Source organism: Suillus bovinus, assembly GCF_016758785.1.
Source record: "Suillus bovinus strain UH-Sbo-P2 chromosome Unknown EDB93scaffold_57, whole genome shotgun sequence".
NCBI classification, from domain to species: domain Eukaryota; kingdom Fungi; phylum Basidiomycota; class Agaricomycetes; order Boletales; family Suillaceae; genus Suillus; species Suillus bovinus.
Genome location: NW_024542113.1, coordinates 204,640 through 224,505, shown reverse-complemented (window position 1 = coordinate 224,505; position 19,866 = coordinate 204,640). Strand labels below are relative to the sequence as shown.

At 46.8% G+C, this 19,866-nt stretch overlaps 5 protein-coding genes across 5 annotated transcripts; 4 read left to right on the top strand and 1 right to left on the bottom strand.

Moving 5' to 3' along the window:
- Positions 1–52: 52 nt before the first annotated feature.
- On the top strand, positions 53–3,331 carry EDB93DRAFT_1253343 (uncharacterized protein; the record flags this gene model as incomplete). Its single annotated transcript, XM_041453441.1, has 7 exons — positions 53–167; positions 219–1,358; positions 1,410–1,483; positions 1,543–1,737; positions 1,787–2,030; positions 2,094–2,191; positions 2,249–3,331. 7 exons carry the CDS (start codon positions 53–55, stop codon positions 3,329–3,331), a joined length of 2,949 nt encoding a protein of 982 aa, XP_041304764.1.
- Positions 3,332–6,938: 3,607 nt separating this feature from the next.
- EDB93DRAFT_721103 (uncharacterized protein) lies at positions 6,939–9,118 on the top strand. The gene is made up of 21 exons (XM_041457219.1): positions 6,939–7,186; positions 7,239–7,317; positions 7,379–7,392; positions 7,441–7,500; positions 7,549–7,593; positions 7,650–7,659; positions 7,716–7,733; positions 7,798–7,823; positions 7,887–7,912; positions 7,965–7,999; positions 8,053–8,089; positions 8,141–8,156; positions 8,210–8,249; positions 8,296–8,396; positions 8,449–8,508; positions 8,562–8,589; positions 8,640–8,697; positions 8,749–8,773; positions 8,823–8,959; positions 9,016–9,060; positions 9,111–9,118. Exons 1-20 carry the CDS (start codon positions 7,110–7,112, stop codon positions 9,033–9,035), a joined length of 912 nt encoding a protein of 303 aa, XP_041304763.1. The 5' UTR covers positions 6,939–7,109; the 3' UTR covers positions 9,036–9,060; positions 9,111–9,118.
- Positions 9,119–12,985: 3,867 nt separating this feature from the next.
- On the top strand, positions 12,986–14,324 carry EDB93DRAFT_721628 (WD40-repeat-containing domain protein). Its single transcript, XM_041457221.1, has one exon. The coding sequence runs from the start codon at positions 13,094–13,096 to the stop codon at positions 13,994–13,996; it is 903 nt and encodes a 300-aa protein (XP_041304762.1). The 5' UTR covers positions 12,986–13,093; the 3' UTR covers positions 13,997–14,324.
- A 140-nt stretch (positions 14,325–14,464) lies between these two features.
- Positions 14,465–14,916, bottom strand: EDB93DRAFT_1165289 (uncharacterized protein). The gene is made up of 2 exons (XM_041450166.1): positions 14,612–14,916; positions 14,465–14,557 (listed from the first exon to the last, which is right to left on the bottom strand). Exons 1-2 carry the CDS (start codon positions 14,767–14,769, stop codon positions 14,485–14,487), a joined length of 231 nt encoding a protein of 76 aa, XP_041304761.1. The 5' UTR covers positions 14,770–14,916; the 3' UTR covers positions 14,465–14,484.
- A 1,366-nt stretch (positions 14,917–16,282) lies between these two features.
- EDB93DRAFT_1253340 (WD40-repeat-containing domain protein) lies at positions 16,283–17,928 on the top strand (the record flags this gene model as incomplete). Its single annotated transcript, XM_041453440.1, has 3 exons — positions 16,283–17,323; positions 17,375–17,632; positions 17,695–17,928. The coding sequence occupies 3 exons, from the start codon at positions 16,283–16,285 to the stop codon at positions 17,926–17,928; spliced, it is 1,533 nt and encodes a 510-aa protein (XP_041304760.1).
- Between the last annotated feature and the right edge of the window lie 1,938 nt (positions 17,929–19,866).

The window sequence follows — 19,866 nt, the reverse complement described above, 5'->3', positions numbered from 1 at the left end:
TAATGTGTTTCCTCGGAAGGACAAGTCTGGACAAGTAGGCTAGGATGTGTACATGAGCCATTCACTTTCGTTACACGATTTGGTCGGTTCTCGTCCACAAAAACGTAGGCGCTTATCACTTTACGAGGATCACGATATTAAACTTGAAACTGAATCCGTGACAGAAGGTGCGAGGTTGCCCAAAACTTTTCATGTACCCTATGCCTGAGATATTCCAGATGAAGCTGACCTTGGAATACGCCAGCTTATTGCTGAGGAGATTGACCTCGAAATTACTATCCGCCAACGCCTTCTAAACACCATCGACTCTCGCATAACATGGGCACTTATGCTACAGGAGGCTCTCGTTCGGGATCCGTCCACTCCAGCTCCTGATACCACACCAGACGATTTCCAAGAAGCTGCTTTAGACGCCCTTAACGCTGTAGAAGTACCTTGCGCCTTCTTATTTGATCGCGAAGAATCAGTATATGACGATGCTGAACCTCCTTCTCTTCGTTCATTCTCCCCTGTCGCCCCAACACAGCGCGAGCGAATACCTCCAAAGGTTAGGCCTACACGTACGGCTGCAGCGAAACTACACCCGCAGAAAAAGCTGCTCTACATCCGTCTGCCCCCTTCACAGACAGCCATGGAGGAGCAGATTGCTATCATTACATGCCCTACTTGTACTCGCACACAGTTCAGCACTCTTCAAGGGCTCTTGAATCACGCGCGGCTTGCTCATGGTATTGAGTGGGCCAGCCACGACGCGTGCATCACGGCTTGTGCTGTTCCGGTACCCTCTAGCGATGATGTGGAGAAAGATCGGGTCGAAGAGGAAGGTGTTGAAGTACCTTGGGGAGGCAGTGTCGTTGGTCTACAACGACTGTTTGAACGAGCTGTTGGTGTCAATGTGCCCGCATCTTTTGTTTCCAAAGAAGGGCAGGGAGCTACTGGCGCGGCAGCCATACCCAGCACACTGCTTTCACGCACCCTCGGTTTACATGCGGACTCCCCTGCCCTTGCTCCGTTTCTTGGAAGAACCCCGAAACGGAGATGCATACATGCTTATGAAGAAGATACAGAAGTTGATATTCTCAGTATCGATATCGATCTACGCAGGCCTTCACACAGTTTCGAAAGTAGGGAAGGAGTCGCGAGGAGAGCAGACGAGGGTGGTGGTCATCCCTGGCGAATGGCTTTTCCGCATCGAAATAGAGCTCGCCCTGGACTTGATCTCGTTGTTGACGCGCCTGCCCTTGTTGATAACGCTGCAGAAAATACAGCAACCCCCGCAATACCAGGGAGCACAACTTCACGCTTCCATATCACCGCCCGTGTGCATATCACAGATAGAAGTTTATTTATCTCGCCAAGTATGCTCACATTTTGCAACATGTCAATTAAATTTGATCCTATCTGTGTAGGCCGACGGTTAGACCTCGGTATTCCGCCGTCGCATACTCACCGGTGGATGCTCAGTGTTACTGCTCCCTCTTATGTGCGTGTATTCTTTTCTTCTCCTCTAAGTCTTAATGATGAATGTCCACGCTTCTGTAGTCGATACCTCTGGCCTCATTTATGATACGTTTGACAGTTTTAGCAGTAGCTCCATCCGATAATACACAACGGCAGCCTTGTACTGTGGACAAAGCGCCTTTCGCTATCATAGGCTCATCTTCTGAGCCCTTTCTTGCGAAGGTCGTGATGGAGTGGGCCAGTGGCGGGAGAATGGAAGTAGAACATTGGATTGATGTATGTCTTGCTTTTAGCCTCGCGTCACTCATATTCAATCTTTACGTAGCTTGACCTTGGGAACGCAGCGAGCTCTGTTCTTGGTTCAGAACAAGTTCTCGATGTCGAACTTGATAGAGGGACACGGCTCCTCTCTGTCCCCTCCGGTCCTCCACTGCCTATCCCTTCCTTGGAACGCGAACCTGCGGATATTACAAGGCAATCTCTGACGAAATCTCAAGAATCTACGGATGAATTAGGATACGCGAAGGTTCTGCGGAGTTTGTTGCCAAGAGTCCCTATGACGCTCAAAGGTATTTCTGACCAGCGCTGCAGAGCGTATTCATCTGCATTTTCCTGATATGAAGTTATGATAGATATGAAGTTCCGTTCACCTTTCCAGGTACCATATAAGCTCGTTCCCTCACCGGCGCATCTTCTGGCGCTTGTTCCTGGGAGAAGGAAAGCTATCGAAGTGCGTATTTATATCGGTATCGACGTTTTGGCTTCATAATTCTAAATTTGTTGGTAGTGGGGAAGAGCCCGAGCATTGCAATCGCTTTATGTCCAGCACGCTGCCTCCGCCTCCGCAGAATTAATCTCCCTCACAGTTGGTGATGTCTATGCCTTCCTAGAAGACTCGGGGCTTTTTCCACGTTCTTCTTCGAAGATCGAAGTTCCTGTTCTGAGTGCGAAAGAAAAGAAGGACAAACTGAAGGACAAGGACAAGGAAAAAGAATCCGCACTTTTGCCGGTAGATGAACCTTGCTTTGTCTGTGGCATAAAGAAACGCTTCCACCCTGCACTTGCTGTAACCACCAAACTGAAAAAGGAGCCCGTTTTCGATGAGATAGGAACCTGGGTTTGCGATATCGTTCCACCGCACGAACTTGAGCGGGGTTTAGGGATACCCATTATCGATTTGACGAAGATTTTTGGAGGTGGACTCGAAACTGCCCTATACGCCGGGGAAACTGCGGGGGATGGGCAAGCGTTACCGCATCAACCCATGGCTTCTTCTCAAATGCTCAGACATTGGCGTTATTCTGCGCGGCAGATTGCCTCATTAAGTCCGCCAGACCTCATTCTTGCTATTCATAGGATTGTCGGGTCTTTGCGTCTTCCGCATTTTCCTGAACTTTCTTCTCCCTCCCTGGACAAACACTGTACGAATGCGGAGGTCGAAGAGGCGTTCGCCCCATCATCGGTATTAGCCGCTGTGCTCAAATCGTTTATTGCCGTCCTCGTGCGTCCTGCAGTGGACGTTGCAAAACGGGATATTGCGATTGCATCTGGTACTGGAAATAGTGGTGCTATTCCGGTTGCTGGACAAGGCAAGGTGGCACGAACTAAGCGAGGGAGGAAAGTGGGATCTGTTCTCACTCCAGGACACATCTTACGAGGGCTGTCGTTGCCTAGTCTTGTCCGCGGTGGCGGGCTCGCTACTACTCCTCTCAAAGATGTGTTGAGGCTTTGTCTGGCGGAAGTGGGAGTGCCTGTGGAGTTTGGACGATCGTTGACGCGGGCTTCTCTCCGTCGGATTTTGGATCGGGATGGTAGCGTAGAAATGGGGATGACGGGTGAAGATGACATAGTTAAGGTGGAACCACCGTGAATCCTGATTTAGTGGGACTTGGTATTTGACGTGATGTGCATCATCCCTGGGTCTGACACCGCGGGCAAGTATTGCACTCCTTTTTGTACATTCATTGTGATTCTCTGGACTCTGTAAAACAGGATGCACGCCTTGAAAACATTGTGAGTCTCTTATGTTTGTCACATTCTGGAGCGGGTGGTTGATTTCGAAGCTCGCTAGGATCTCCCTACCTTGAGAGTGGTGTGTCAACCGGTTCTATTTTAGATATACTGCACATGCTTTGGACGCGGAAAATCACACCCTTGGCTAACTACCGCATGACTCTGCGGTAATTTATAGGTGTCGGAGCTTGCTTGCTTTTCACAATGCACGGGTGACCCACATCTACCAAACTAAAGATGTGCGAACTGGGAGAAATATTTAGTCTCATGACCTGACCATGTCACATGTACTGTAGCCGACTGTATGGAAGCATCGAGCGTGGCCAAGTCGGCAGGTAAGTAATCAGGCATCTTGCCATCCTGACAGGCCAAAAATTAACATCCTGGCTTAATCCTAGCGCCCATTGCGGAGTTGCCACAGGCTTTCCTTTAAAAATATGAAATATCATAATACAATGAGCCGAAACCAGTCTGATATTAGTTGAGTTGTACTTGTACTTGTTGAGGCATGCATTGCATACAGGTAAACGACACGACACAACAAATATATCTGCCCTCTTCCCTCAGTCCGTTACTTATACACGAGTCGAAGAGACTAATTGTAGATATAAACGGACCCCCCGGGGGAAATTAATGCAACCAGCTTCAGATCCGCGTGACGCGTGACATTGCTTCCATTCAGTCAGCCTACAAAGTTCACCCGAAATGGACGCCCGGTGAAAAATGGAGTTCATGGGAGTTCTGTAAAAGTTCTATTATCGTGTTATGAGTCGGATCCTACTCGGTTCTTTTGAGTTTTTCCAATATAGCATCATGACATTGAGTCTAGAGTAAGGTTCCAACTGTATGTAGGAGTATGTGACAGTATTGTTAAAAGGGGACTTCCTTGTGTAAGTATAATACTGTACATAACATAGCAATACTGGAGACAAAGATGGACTCAGAGATGGCCTATGGAATGGGGACTTTGTGCAAGAGTCTTGTAGTATATTGCTTGGTTTGCTGTCATATTCTTGGTCATTATGGTCTCGGACTTTTTTCCTTGTTCACTTCAATCACCATTGGCTAGTACAGATCAAAGTATTAGTATTTGCGCTGCAAATAAAAATAAGGTGTTTGGGTGTTTAGGGTCTTTTTAGTACACGTGCCCAAATACGCTGACTAAATGAGCACGGTGCTCCGGCTACAACTGATAGGCGGTACAGAAACCGTGTAATTACAGGCACAGTGTAGTGGCAGCGCCGCGGCAGAGAGAATAAACATTGAATGGAATTATCGCCAAACATCTCTACATCAGAGCTGAGCGCTGAGCGCTGAGAAGTGATTCGTGTTTCAATATAAAGATGCGATGTTTCAACTGAAGTCAAGGAGTCCTTTCCCTCATCACCCTTTTCAATTACTGTGAGCCAGTCCCTCGGTCTAGATCTTCTGTCCTATCTCCAGCCTGAGAGATATCTTACTTCTGTGTTGAACTCTCGTGCGGAATCTTCTCTTCCTTCTACGTGCGTTCATAATAATCATGCTGAACACACGAGCAGGCAGGCAATATGAGTAAAGTTACCATTGTCAACAACACAAGGGACAAAATCACCGTTAGCATCACTAACACCGGTGAAAATGGCGGGGCACCCGGATTCTATGAAATTGCGTCAAGACAATCTGACACATGGCAACGTAGCTACACGCAAGTGTGCTATGTCTTGAGGGCCGACAATGGAACTACTGAGGTTCTCGCTGTGGAGCCTGGAAAAACTTACCAAATCGAAGGTGCGTTCAGAGATGTATAGTATGAGGGAGTTCGTTTTAAACATGGAAGCAGGCAATATTGCAGTGGACGAAGTCTCCATTGTCAACAACACCAGTGGGAAAATTACCGCTAGCATCACTAACATCAGCGAGCCTGGTGGGGGCCCCGGATTCTATGACATTGAGTCAAAGCGCTCTGACACCTGGAAACGGAGTAAAGTGCAGGTGTGCCATGTATTGAGGACTGACAGTGGAAAAACGGAGGTTTTTGTTGTGGAGCCTGGAAAGAAATACTATATCAGCTGAAAGCTTTACGGGTAGAAGCATTTGGCCATAGTTTATGTCTACGCAATGTAAGAGTATCGAATACATGTTGTTTTTCATGACGCGAAGATTAAATTCGCGTCCGGCAATTTGCCCTCATGCGATATCGACACATTCAGCTAGGCCGAAAGATCATACCGCCGCGGCATCCGTACTGTCGCAGTTCTCATTAGCACCGATCTCGTTAGTGCGAGGCGTCCAACGATGTAGCCCAGGAATCACAGTCAGCATAAAGGAAAACACGAACTTAGTCACGGTAAGGACAGGGACATCAACGCTTTTGCAATGAAATTACGTAATGCAAACCCCGACGCTACGGGAATTTGGAAAGCATTACTTATGGATGGCCGAACGTTACCCGGATAACCTTACATACAACATTGATCCAAACGAAACCTTGTCAAATTGTAATCACCAGACAATTTTTTTGATGTGGTATCTTATATCTCGCAATCGGGTTTGGATATACTGCGCACATGTTTTGGACACGGGAGATCACCAAGGCTCTGTCAGTATCACGATGGATGGCATTGGATTCGCCCTTGCAGATGGCCCCTTGCCTGATGCAACACTCTTATCGTGAATCGATTATACAAATTGGTAATTACTGCCCATCCTCGGCACCTTCCCAAACTTTTCTATCAGGCACTTTGCGCTCGACGTAACTCACTGCGGTCACCCACCCCTACCATCATCACAGTTGTTATCGATCTATGTAACCATCCGTGACCATTCGCAGAACAGGACACATGCGTCCCTGTGCCTATCCTTTCTTGATGTCGAGGCCATCGTGCCATGGTCTTTGGCCACATGATACTTGCTGTTAAATTAACGGGTTTCAAACAAGCCTATGTGACAAACCTTGTGCATTGCGAATTGATCAAAATCTTTTGTCAAGGCTTCTATTGGTCCGTACTGAACATTGACAATACGATTTGTGTCTTGCTTCGCCGATGTGGAAGTTTGCGATAATATCCGAGGGTTCACGAGCTTGAAGGGTACACTCACATTCTACATATCCCGTTATTCAAATACTCAGGCCTCAGGCACAACGTTTATATAGTGATAGACGCTCGGCGAACTGCGGCACTTGATTTGATTTCATACGAACACACATTTGTAGTACGATTTCGCTGCAAACTGGAGGACCTGCATTGACTGCACGGAAAATAGGTAAAGTACCAAAGCGTTCGGTCCCGTCAACTTGCTTCCGCCTCCGCATTTAGTAACGTTTAAGTAGATGCATGAACTGTTGAAGGAGCAAACAAAACTCCGGATACCTTTCCTCTCCTGGTAAATTTTTTTGCCAGGATACAATTTTGGGTGATTCTGTTCTGATCCCACTCAACCCCAACTTCCGCGCGGTTCTCGGACCAAGTTGAAGCATCATCCGCCACAGCATTCGGTACTGGCTCCGCAACTTTTTCGGCTACCCTGTTTACGGAGTATACCTAAGGCCATGAATTTGCCTTTAAGTCTGGCCGTCTATTTCATACCGCCACGTTCTACTCTCAACTCTTGTCCTCACTCGTTCGTTTGTTTATCCATTTGGTCGGGTCTGCGAGATGTCTGACCAATTCGACCCCCCGAGTTTCGATAATACCCTTGGTGCTTTGCTTGTAGGTTTCGCTGTCTCTGCCACGTAAGTACTCACATATTCCATCTTTTCATACCGAATTCAACTCGCGTTACAGTGCGTTTGGAATGTTGACCATTCAACTGTTCACCTACTATAGGCGTTTCCCCCAAGACAAGGTTGCATACAAGACTCTCGTGAGTGCAGGAATAGTATCAAGTTCACCTGCACGTTCATCATACAACAACATTTGACCAGGCTGCCTTGATATGGTGAGTTAGATTTCTACCTTGTTGAAAAGAAATGCTCAAATCGTCAAGGTTGCTTTCTTTCGTTGATCAAGCTTTTGTCGGTTACGCTGTATATTTCTATACCATCACGTAAGATGCCCGCTATCCTCGCCTCACATCGCTGAACGAATGAACTAGAAATTATTTGAATCCGCTTCCGTTGACTACAGAAAAACCTCAATGGTAAGCCCTTCTGGTCAGAGTAATGATCTCTTTTCCTCAAACGGTGTTTGGGCTAGGACTCTTATAGTGAGGCTGTCCTCTTGCTTACCGTCAGCATATATTGAACTTCCTTCGTGTAATAGTTGCAAATGACTTTGGGCGTGAGTGTCTCCTGTGAACTGCATGTGGTGTATGTATCTAATCGAAGTGTCCTTTCGAACAAAGGCTATTGTTGGTGGCATTGTCAAGAGGTACGTAGAATAATTCTACCGATGTGAACATGTGAGCCACGACTGACCTTCGGCTTCTGATAGTTGTTTCACACTAAGAGTTTGGAGGTGTACGGAACTGTTTTCATGTTGTTCCAGAATTCTGTGTTGATATTTGCACAGTCAGCTATAGAAATTGGTGGCTTACAGGGACCTTGGTAGGTTGAACTTGATTTCACATTTCGCTGTACTGATAAGGGTCCTTGCGAAGTTTTTGATGGTTTTTGCACAACTTGGCACGGCAACTGGTGAGTATATGCTAGCTTCTCCTCCAAAATCATTCTGAATCTTGTTATCAGTGTTCACTGTAGAAAGGTTCAGTTTTTTTTATCGTACCATCAAGTATACTCACATGGTACACAAAACAGTTTCCACTTATCTTCTTTTTCACGCATGAGCACCGTGAAAGTATGTGGTTCTATGGTTATCTATTTTTCGTCCTCACCCCTTGTAGCCTTTGGGAACCTTTTCCTTGGCCATCGGAGTCGCCACAGACATGATCATAGCTGCTGCATTGTGCTTTTACCTTCAGAAAATGCGCTCTAGCCATCCAACGTGCGTCTCGTAAGTTTACATTTGTCACATTCTAATGAATCCGCTATTCTAGTGCGGACTCCATGGTTAATACGTTAATAGTATATGCAGTGAACACCGGTCTTCTTACCAGGTTGGTCTCACCAGTGCTTTTCCAAGTTTAAAGCCTGACATACTTGTATACAGCACTATCAGCCTGTCGACCCTTATTCTGGTGCGTGATAACACTATGCGCAAGTTTTACAGGCTGAATTGTGTGGACAGTTCAACACCATGCCAACGAACTTCATATTTATATGCATGTATTTTGTTCTGAGCAAACGTAAGTCATAAACAAGTCATTCTTGGATCAAGCTAAGATAGGCTTATCCAGTTTATGCAATATCATTCCTGGCTGCGTGAGCGGTTTACGAAGTTGTACTTAGTACCTCACTCATCATTGCTCAGACTGAACACTCGAAAAATCATACGAGGTCGTGGCACAGACTATGAAAGAAGAAAGAATACAAGCTCCAGCATAATTACAGAGTCCATAGAGCCTTCGACACAGCTGCCGATGCCGAACACTCTGGAAACATACTCAGGTGCGGTTTATTATCTTTATTCTGCTAGGATGCGTCTAGAGGATTCGCCATGACAGAATATCACCAGCGGTCGTAACTCGAAAATCATAGTACCAAACTCAGTACGTTCTTTTGTCTCGCGTCACCGACCGTGTCATAATGGGTCACCTAGATGTCGCCTATGGTTTTGAGTTTGTAATTTCCAACCGCCATTTACATCATTCCCCGTGACGCCTCGACCACCCCGTACTCTGCGCGCGAGGTGCATTTTTTCATTGAATTTGGTTCTGCCGTTATCCATCTTTCTTTTATTCGCACAAAGCAATGCCTGTTGCACTCATGCTGGAAACCCAACTTAGACACAATCGCAACTCGGAATTTTGAAGGAAGTTTGTACAACACCATTAACAACGCGAGAACGCGTTGTACTTGTTTCATATGGGCAGAATATACACTATCACTTATAGACTTGCTTTTCGGACAGATGAATCGTGATTCGTACAACTCCATTTGGTCGCCATGTCGTAGGTCGGCTCGGGTTGCACACCGACAGCGCCTCAACGTTCACTGCAAGATGTCTATGATTGTAACGCTAAAGAAACCTATGCGTATTATAGACCAAGCACGCACCACCATGGTCATGCCTTCAGCCTCCCTCGGCTTAGCAGGAGAGTATCACAGATTTGCATTTGCCGACTGTCTATAGTCTCGCCGTAGGCAGACGGGCCGATACAGCTGTTCCTTAGGCTTGACATCCTGAGAAAGTAAAGAAGTCACCTATATCTTGACGTCCGAGTCGTCGGCTTCGATGATTACACATTCCTATGCATGTGCGGTTGACTTACTAAAGGTATTGGGCACTGATTCATATCACATCAAGGAACAAGCGGAGTTCTGATGGAAAGATTACGTATAATATTCAAAAGCCTTTTCCTTACTTTCCTGAGGAGCAAACTAAGCTTAATGATTGTACCCATGCAGGAGAACCAAGGGCTACTGGGCTGGAATGACAGAACGACAACTGAAGGAAGTCCGCAATCTGCATTTCGAGGTTTTGTGTAGAGCATGGCATAGAGCGCGGGCGAGTCTTTCCCCCGATTTTGACAATTGGGCTCGTGTTGACACACTATTAGTGCTTACAATGCTTCGATTGTTCCGGAATAGAGTCTGGACTCGGTTGTCGCGAGCTGTGTTATGGTAACCCTTACGGTGACCATGAGAGTGCCTATTTTCTGTTAGTACCTCTCTTATGAAAATCTAGCCAAGTTACGATCAGCTGCAGCGCCTCACGGGAACCAAATTTCAATCTTGGTTTTTGAGTGTGACCAATGCAGAACTCCACAGGCCCTGAAGTCAGTCTTTCATTTACTTCGAGTTGATCGGAAGCTTGGCAGTCACATATTTACCCCCATAATAGCTTGTTTGTTAAGCAGCCAATATACTCCCAGGAGCCAATTGCGTATGATCACGGGAGTCACGAAGAACGGCGAAGTATCCGCAGTTTAGGTCCGAGGGTATCTGGCCCTATGTGGAATCCGGCGAAACTCGCCAGATTTTTTATAAGGCAGATTAGGTTAGCAACGGGTGCGGCGTCTCCTATCTTGAACCAGATTTCGACGAGATTCTGATTGCGGAACTTTCCAGCACTTGCTAGGGATACGTTTTTGGACTTTGTTTTTTAGGGAACGGGAGTTTCGTAGGAATTGTTGTTCGGGCTACTTTCAGTGATCCATCTGATGTCGTACCACATGCACTTGCTGATCATACATCTCAAATCATTTGTTTCCATCGAGTCCTAGGTAAGCACCATCTAACCCATAATAGATGTGTATTGTATCGCCTTCAGACGAAGCAATCGTTGAGATTCTTCATATCTCTAAGAGCGATAGACGGCAAGGGAACATAATGCGGCTCTCCTGACGTCATGACAATGGTGGCATTGTACGAGGACTCGTTGTGAGGATGATGACTAGGCTATGACGCGCTACCGCTTGCAAGTCTGTACGACGGCGAACTACGAGAAAGATTTAATATTACGGATTTCAGCTACCGCACCGCAGTAAGTGTTGTATGTTTGCCCGATCAGCAGGATCTCAGTATGTGCTCATCGCAGACCCTTTAACCCCAGATAGACACTCGCTGAACTCCGAAAACTTGCGAGCTAGCTTGGGATTTGTGGATCATAGGCGAGAAGCCACCTACCACTGTTGGCCACGGCTCCACGAATTCTACTGCATATCGTAGATTGTCGCATCGGATGGCACATAATGCTGCATCTACAGGCAGTGATCTGGTACCGCTGAATGTAGCAGGAGTTTCACGCTGTAGAATTGTCCACGATCGTGTTGCTAAGTGACAATCAAGAAGGTCGAAAAATGTTATGTAGGCCTCCAGCGGACCAGCGCGGACGGGTGACTGTGCCACTATCAACAAGTGCCTCCCCGTTCGCACCCCAGCCTTGGTCAGCTTCTAGCTTTCTATTTCCCTGTCCGATCCATGCTACTATTATCGTGTGGTAAGCTAGCATCGACATTTGTGGCTAATGTCATCATTCGTTAGTCAGATTCATACAAGGGTCCACAATATTGATGATGGTAAGTACTCGACAGTTTACCCGACCTGCCAAAGAACCCGAAGGCCAATAGCGATAAATTGACGTACTAGTATATCTATACTTTCGCAGGCTGTGGGTGGGCCTATGAATGCACTTCACGAGCTGAGGATCGGCTCGAGTCAGCATGATCATTGGTGTAGGTCATGACCTTTTCAGATTGAAATCACCAGTGTGTCGAACGTTCTGCGCCGGCGGATATCAGGCCATGAATGAAATAGAGTGTAGAGATGGTCGAAGTTCGAGAACTTGATGCAGTGTCACAGCGGAAGTCATATGGATAAGTATTGAACTGGCGCCCTATTGATATGGCAGGCGACATAGCTGATACTGATTAAGAGATAGCTACAAGAGATGAGTCAGTATACACGACACTTGCTTGAATGGTGTGAGCAGAGGGGGGAAACGACACCCATATCAATCTCATTAGATTGAGAATTGACATCTGTACTCGTTCACGCTCCTCTTCCGATCGGAGAAATGACCCATGGCTGCCACTACGAAGCATGTCAATAAGGCCCTGAAGCTATGTAGAACTGGGAAAGGCGTAATCAGCGTTCTGTGGTGACATGAGGGATAGAAAATAAGGCTGTGACAATGCATGCAGGTAGTGAGGGAAGGTCGTCTGCACTATCGAGCAACTTCTGAGGTTCAGGCTCAGAGCAAATCACATCTTATACCAGATGATTATGCAAGATAAACACCGGACACACGATGTACTCACCTAGGGCGTCAGAATTCCCTACGCACTGTCTCTCACACTGCACCTATACCGTCTCATGTATGCTATGATAGCTTAGACTGACATCGACCAGAACTGGAGTGTGTTCCAGGCGCGAGTAGAGCTTTAAATGAGCAAGATGTGGTCGAAATTCAGAGTACATATGAAAACAACGTTCACTCTGAAGCAAGTCATAGATAGATGCAAGAAGCTATGTTTTTTTACTTACTGGTCGATGCATATACTTGAGTATATGGATTGAAATATGACTCTAATTCGATGGTTGGGGGTCGTTGTTTGGACTCCTGAAGCACATCATAGATGCGGGAATCTGTTGGACTGAATGGCCACTATGCTGTCTCGAGTATATGCATCAAAGCATGATTCACCATGCCGTTATGATTGAAAATAGATGGATATATCATAATAGGGACCGGGATGTGCAGAGATCAAAATGCTGTATTGCGACATGAACCTGTTAAGGGACGATTAGCGCCATCTTGTGGAATCAATTCCTTCCACCCGCAGGACATAAGAACTCTTGCCATTAAGCAATAACAGGCCAGTATACCACCCAGTGAGTCCTGATCAAACTTTTTCGCCCCCATAATTGATCATCACCTACAGCAGAATCGGATCAATTGACCAGACTACCGTAACGAGGTGATTCTTTGCAAGGCGGACACGCAAGGACGCTTCGACCACGGTGAAATGGGAAGAACCAATTCTGAAGCATAAGTTTGAAGGACACAAGGATGCAATTTGGAGCGGTGTTTTCTTGCATGACAACATCCACATCGTGAGTGGTTCAGTGGACGGCACTATGCGCAAGTGGAATTGCGACACGGGAATTGCTGTCGGGAAACCATGGAAAGGTGGGGGAGGGTGTATATATGCACTGGCGCTTTCACCGGATGGGAAGATAATTGCGTGTGGGAGGGAGGACGGAAGCGTTCAGCGGTGGACTACTGATGGTGAGATGACTGAAGGGGTTTGGACGGGTCATAACGAGGTAGTGTGGTCGCTCTCGTGGTCACCCAGCGGAAGTCATATTGCCAGCGCGTCCGATGATGGGATAATCCTGATTCAAAATGCAGAAAGTGGAAAAGTCGAGGTGGGCCCAATCGAAACGGAGCAAGGCGGTGTGTGCGCTCTTGCATACTCGCCTTCGGGTGAGAGAATTACATCAGGCGGGGACAATACAATATGCATCTGGAACACGAAGACCGGCGAGCTTGTCGTTGGCCCCATTCATGACCCAGGGAAGTTTTATGTGTCGTCTTTGGTGTGGTCGTTGGACGGCGCTAAACTCTATTTCGCATCCGACGAATTTGCACGTGTTTTCGACAGCACATCGGCCAAACTGCTTCATTCCTTCGAGCACAACAGTCACTTGAATTCGGTCGCACTTTCTCCCAAAGACAATGTCCTGGCGTGCGTGGGCATCAATGGTGTCGCACAACTATGGGACATAGAGTCCCACCAGCCACTCGGCAAGCCATTTCACCAGAATCGTGACACCCTTTGCTATGTGTCGTTCTCCCGAGACGGGAGTCATCTAGTATATGGTGGAGATGACGGGGAACTCACCTTATGGATGCTCAAAAATATAGCTCCTCAGCGTCCAGCACCCACACCACCCCAACAAAGTGATCGCCCGCCGCTACGGATTTGGAGCATACCAGCAACTCACTCTGATCGGGGGTTTCCACACTTTGCCTCTTGATTCAATCAAAGACCAGAGGTGACTCCAGAACAGTGATTTCACTTGCGGCAATTGGTAAATCTCAGGAGTCAGGAAGAGGTTGTTCTTTCTTGTCGCATCTTTTATCAGCAAGTTCATAATCTCGAAGTCGTCCTGACTCATTTCACAATGAAACATGATCATCTCCACACCTGCCAATAGCACGTTGGCTTCGTCTAGTGTTGCCGCAGTCCGGCTCTGAACCTCGGTCGAACCTGAATCTTCCCGAACCGAACCTCGAGCGTCTTCGAAGTTTTGGCAGGTGTATGTCGGAAATCTCTCGATCGCACGGCTTGGACAAAAAGTAAGATCATTGTTGCTCGTTTATATCAAGGTTATGATGTGAATTCTTTGACGTTTCCCCCACATCTCCTGACCAAAACTTTGCCCCAAAGTGCGGTGATACGCTGCTACATGCACAGTGTATCACTTAACTGTACAGATCGACACCCTTAACTCGCGCGTCAGTGTCAACGGCCATACTCCACCGATGTAAAATCAAGAATGTGACTCACCCAGAATTCTGGAGGTACTGTCATGCAGGTGAGTTATGTTATCAGGTCCAGGAAAATGCTGATACTCACGCAAAATCTAATGCATCCTTCAACTTGGCAGTCTGAGTGCGTTACGCATGTTGAGGGACATTTCTGATCGCGACCGTCGAGGCCAGCTGCATTGCTAGTAGTGGGCATGGCAGAGCATGATGATACTAAAGCAGCAATGACAGCGAGGACAATTGCGGAGGAGAAATGCATTGTTTGTGAATCGTGTGTGCGGGATCAGGTAATTCTGAAGGCGATAGTAGGAAGACGGCTGGCTTTTATGTGGTTCTCCGGAATTACTGTTGCGTCGATGTGCCTTCAAATGGATACATATTTACGATTAATGCCAGCACATTGCCATATTGCTAGTATTGTGGGCAGAACCAGTGGCAGAACCTTTCCTGCAGAATGTGGCAGAACTTCCGTGCATGTCAGGTTCTGCCAGTTCTGCAAGCGTAGAAAGTTCTTCCCAGGTGCAGCATTGAGCCGTATTCCAAGGAACTCTTAGAGCATTCCAAGGAAGCGACATTATTTTTGGTAACTTGCACATTCACTGATGTGCGCCGCTATGATCAATTTTCACTGGGCCTGAACTTGCGACATCCAGCTTCCTCACTATTCCGTGGATCGCAAGAGTCTCTGCGTGAGTACTTTGCCCAATAACACACCACCTCATCTTAATGCATTCATACAGGTATCTGTCTCCAATCGCAATAAACATCAATGGTCAGTTCCTCGCGCACATGGCATACAGTAAGTAATAAACAATCTATCTTACAAGACATCTTGAACGAGGTTTTCTGTAGTTTAACCCTAACTCAAACAACGATAAACTCAAATTTAATGGATCTTTTTACTAGACGATGGTCGAGATTGAGAACAACCGTGTCGTACAAATCTAGCTGGATTCAAAGGTGAATGTGTAGTTTCCAAAAATTGAGCTTGCGATTCAGAATACAACCTAACTTCATCTGAAACATGGGTATTGTTAGCGAGCAGTAACATTTTTTATTCTGCGGTGTAGCTATTAATATCGGACAGAACCTACTTGGCTTGTCCGAACGCTCTGCAGATATGAGATCCCGCCCGTTGGGAACGGATGCCACGGAAGTGTGATGGCAAAGACTGTCCAGCGCCTCGAGTGAAACGGGACTTGCTTGCTATCCATCAATATCAGTCACAGGACTCGAACAACGCCCTATCTATAGCAGATGGGTGGGCCGATATTGAGTCTCGAAAGTGCCACATAAGCTGATCATGAATCTGAGTTATAGACTACACAGAGCAAGCCTGCATCGGCCACGTGCCATGACCAGAGAACTCCTTGCCGTAGATATGCTGAACTGTCTTGCCTTGTTGGTAAGTTTGGCATGATCACTGATCCTTGGGAAGATGAGTTAGCAAATAGCTCGGAGCAACTGAGCTACTCACGAAACAGAATTGATATGCGCTTGAAACTTGGTTTACCGATTTGAGATCCGATACGAAAATAATTATAGAATCATTACCGGAAGCACAGCCAGCATCCGATGGGTATGATGACCAATCTACAATATATAACAACACTCGCTACGGTGACTCGCAGCTTGCGCCAGCTGCCAGGCAAGACAACAGACAACCTACCTGGTAAGTAGTAACTAGTCAACTGTCCACCCCAATAATTGATCACGAACCATCCTAAGATTGATACACCAGGAACCTATATGACAACTGAGCTATGGCTACTATGTCCATAGCAGGGCAGACCCGTCAGCTTCCTCCAACCCCTACGCAAGCCAAAAGTCCACCTCCCAAGCAAAACTTTGAGGGCCACGCGAGGACTATTCGAGATTTCGTCTTTTTGCACGATAACATCCACATCGTGACTGGTTCAGAAGACGGCACAATGCGCAAGTGGAACTACGACACAGGACTTCTTGTTGGGAAACCATGGAGTGGGGAAGGCGGGAGCATATATGCACTGGTATTATCACCAGATGGCAAGACAATTGCATGTGGGAGGGCAGATGGAAGCGTTCAACGATGGAATACGGATGGACAGATGATGCTTGAAGGTGTTTGGACGGGTCATAATGATTGGGTGCGGTCCCTCTCGTGGTCTCCTAACGGAAGTCATATTGCCAGCGGATCCGATGACGGAACAATCCTCATTCGAAAAGTGGAAAGCGGAATAGTAGAGGTTGGCCCAATCAAGACGAAGCAGTACCGGGTGTGTGCTCTTGCGTACTCACCTTCAGGAAATAGAATAGCATCAGGCGGGTGGAACACAACAATTTGTATATGGGACAGCAAGACCGGCGAGCTTGCTCTCGGGCTCATCCAAGGCCTGGGTTACGAGGTGACCTCGGTGGTGTGGTCGTCGGACAGCACGAAGCTCTACTCCGCATCCGACAAATCAGCACGCGTTTTCGACAGCACCTCAGGCGCACTACTTCACTGTTTCCAGCATGTCGATGTTTTGTATTCCATTGCACTTTCACCCACACACAATGTCCTGGCGTGCGTGGGCGATCAAGGTGTTGTACAACTATGGGATACAGAATCCTACAAGTTAGTTGGACAGCCATTTGGCCAGAATCACAAAATACTCCGCTGTGCATCATTTTCTCGAGACGGGAGATACCTAGCGTGTGGCGGACACGACAGGACACTTGCTATGTGGACTGTTGACGACATAGCTCCTCAGCTTATACCAACTGCAAAGTTATCTTGGGGTGATCATGTAAGTGACGAAGGACACGTCGATCTCTGGGACTCACTTCTCTGGGTAAATTTCGTGTTTATCATGCAAGGGCACTAGTATTCACAATAAATGTAGTATTATTCACAGAAATCTCTACCGTTGGAATCATCTGGCACCCATGTACCTCACGTGTCTTTCATTCGTCGCCTGTGGAACGTCATCTCACGACACCGTCCGCCTGCAAACGAATCTGTTTCACAAGAACCCCCCAACCGCGGTTTCTTTGCTCGTTGTTCTCGCTCAAATTCATCCGTAACCATCGTATCCAGCCAACCAACAGCATGGAAGGTCTGGCCAGGAGAAGACTTGGGAAAAGACGAACAAGAGGAAGATGTAAGTCTTGTCCTTACTCTCGCACACTATCATCTCAATGCCAACCTTCCCTGAATTCTCAGATGGGCGCAAGCAAACTACAAGAATATGGAAGCAAACAACGGAATGGATCTCTTGTCGACATTCCGAGCCCACCTCCCTATAATTTCGCTCCCCAGGCTGAGCTCCACAGCGAAGAACATAGAAACTTCTGGAGGCGGGTAATGCAGGCCCCACCTCCCTATGATCTTACTCCCCCTGCTGAGCTCCGCAGCAAAGTGAATAGAAGCTTCTGGAGACGGCTGATGCACATTTGAGGGAAGGAGCTTACTTCCATCAAATCGGCTCCAACAATATCCGCCTCGGTGTCATTAAGGTTTGCTGTGTGCATGGGTTTGAGGTAAGCTTCCGTGTTATCTTTATGCTTGCTCTTACTTACTGGAAGAAGAAACAGTAGGGGTGCTGACACGATACCAGCGAATGTGCAGCTCTTTTGTTACTATAGGACCTATCATTGGCTCGTTATACTTGGGTATACCATTGCAAGCCGCTGGAAATTATCATCTCACACTCATTTATTCGCCATCTAACGTGCCAGCCATGGCTCAGACTCTGACTCGATCTGTATTCTCTATGTATGCTACCATTTTGATGTTTTCTAGGTTTCCGTTGGGCTTGTAGGTCTTTTGTTATTCTGCTAGATGTCGAACTTGCTATGCTTCATTACTCTATCCTTATTCATGCTACATAGTGCTCTATTGTGGCATCATTACTTGTACCAATATTAACTTATCCATCATTACATGTACTACTTCGATTAGCCCTCAAGCGCAAGTCATATATTTGATAAAAGCTATCCGCACAGGACTTGAATACTGTACGACGAAGGTATCAAGGTACCTGGCGTATAACGAGTCTACAAATCAACGGGATTTAGAGTAGGCTGATAGAACAAAGCGACACGGTATAATATGATGTCATTTAATTCTTGGACGCCAATTAGGGGTTTTACAAGACAGTCCGTCCTTGTCGTCATGCAATGCAGAACCTTGCGGGTGCTGCGAGAAGGTTGTCAGCTGCCAGTGGAGCGACCACATTTCATGCTCACTCCTCAACTACATGTCAACAGCTCCAACCCTCGTCATCGCTACATCATCGATTCCTCGTATATATATAAAGCCTCGACGTACTTTGTTTCTTTATCTTCTCAACCACAACACATAATCAATAATGTCTTACGATCAAGGAAACCAAAGTTCAGGTCGTGAGTCATTCAAAATTTACAAATCTCAGACAACTTAACACTCATCTTTGTGATCAGGGAGCTTCAACGACGACTCAAATTATGAGACCCCTGTCGGTGATCAGCGCACTGTCCCTGGGGGGGACTCCGCACTTTCAGGATCATACGGAGGTAGCGGGACTGGCCAAGCTGGTGGATATACAGGAAATGAAAGTCGCGTCGGTCGACAAGGCCAGCAAGACTTGGATCAAAGGGACAATTATTGCAACTGCGACACAGACCCCTATGGATCGACCGGTAATCGCGGTGGTCAGGACGTTCAGGATGTGAATGTCCCTGAAGCTGGCCAAGTTGGTGGCGAATATGACAGCGCCTATGGCCAGAGCACCGGTGGTGAAGGCCGTAGTCGCGGGTATGAGCGTGATATGGATGAGTATGATGACTCTGGCGTTGGCGTTGCTGGTGCTGGTACCGGTCGCGGTCCAAAGGGCAAGTTGTCTTCCATGGGCTCCAAATTTATGGGTTGGTCTTTATTTGTCTTGCTTCGCAATTATATATTCATATTCGTGCATAGGCGAAGTGGAGAAGATGGCTGGCAAAATTTCGAATGATCCCTCACTCGAGGCTAAGGGCGAGCAGCGCAAGGTACGTCCTGATCTAAACCTGTACAGAATGTGATAGTTAATAGTTTTGTAGACCGGCTTCTGAGTTACTCTAGATGGACTTGTACTCATATTTGTATCATAGTAAGCGTGCTTTGAATGAGTTCGAGGGAAGTCATCATATCACACCTTATGAAGGACTGCGAAAAAACATTATTGCGATACATGGTGCCTGTCTTTGTACATTACATTACCCTTGGTATATTCTTGTCGAACTGAATCCAATCGAATCCCATTGTACCATATAACGAATTTCTTCGCCTTTCATTGGCTTGATCAATCAAGGCATCGAAGGCTGGGCGTAGAAAGTGACGTATAGTTGATGGCATCATTCAACCTAACGTGCTGAA

Excerpts from the sequence above, each read along its gene's own strand:
- EDB93DRAFT_721103 (XM_041457219.1), top strand. The coding sequence starts at position 7,110 with ATGTCTGACCAATTCGACCCCCCGAGTTTCGATAATACCCTTGGTGCT. Across the intron at positions 7,501-7,548 it reads GTATATTTCTATACCATCAC|AAATTATTTGAATCCGCTTC; the intron begins GTAAGATGCCCG and ends CGAATGAACTAG. Across the intron at positions 8,698-8,748 it reads GTATTTTGTTCTGAGCAAAC|TTTATGCAATATCATTCCTG; the intron begins GTAAGTCATAAA and ends AGGCTTATCCAG.
- EDB93DRAFT_721628 (XM_041457221.1), top strand. The coding sequence starts at position 13,094 with ATGCGCAAGTGGAATTGCGACACGGGAATTGCTGTCGGGAAACCATGG.
- EDB93DRAFT_1165289 (XM_041450166.1), bottom strand. The coding sequence starts at position 14,769 with ATGCATTTCTCCTCCGCAATTGTCCTCGCTGTCATTGCTGCTTTAGTA. Across the intron at positions 14,558-14,611 it reads GACTGCCAAGTTGAAGGATG|CTGCATGACAGTACCTCCAG; the intron begins CATTAGATTTTG and ends AACATAACTCAC.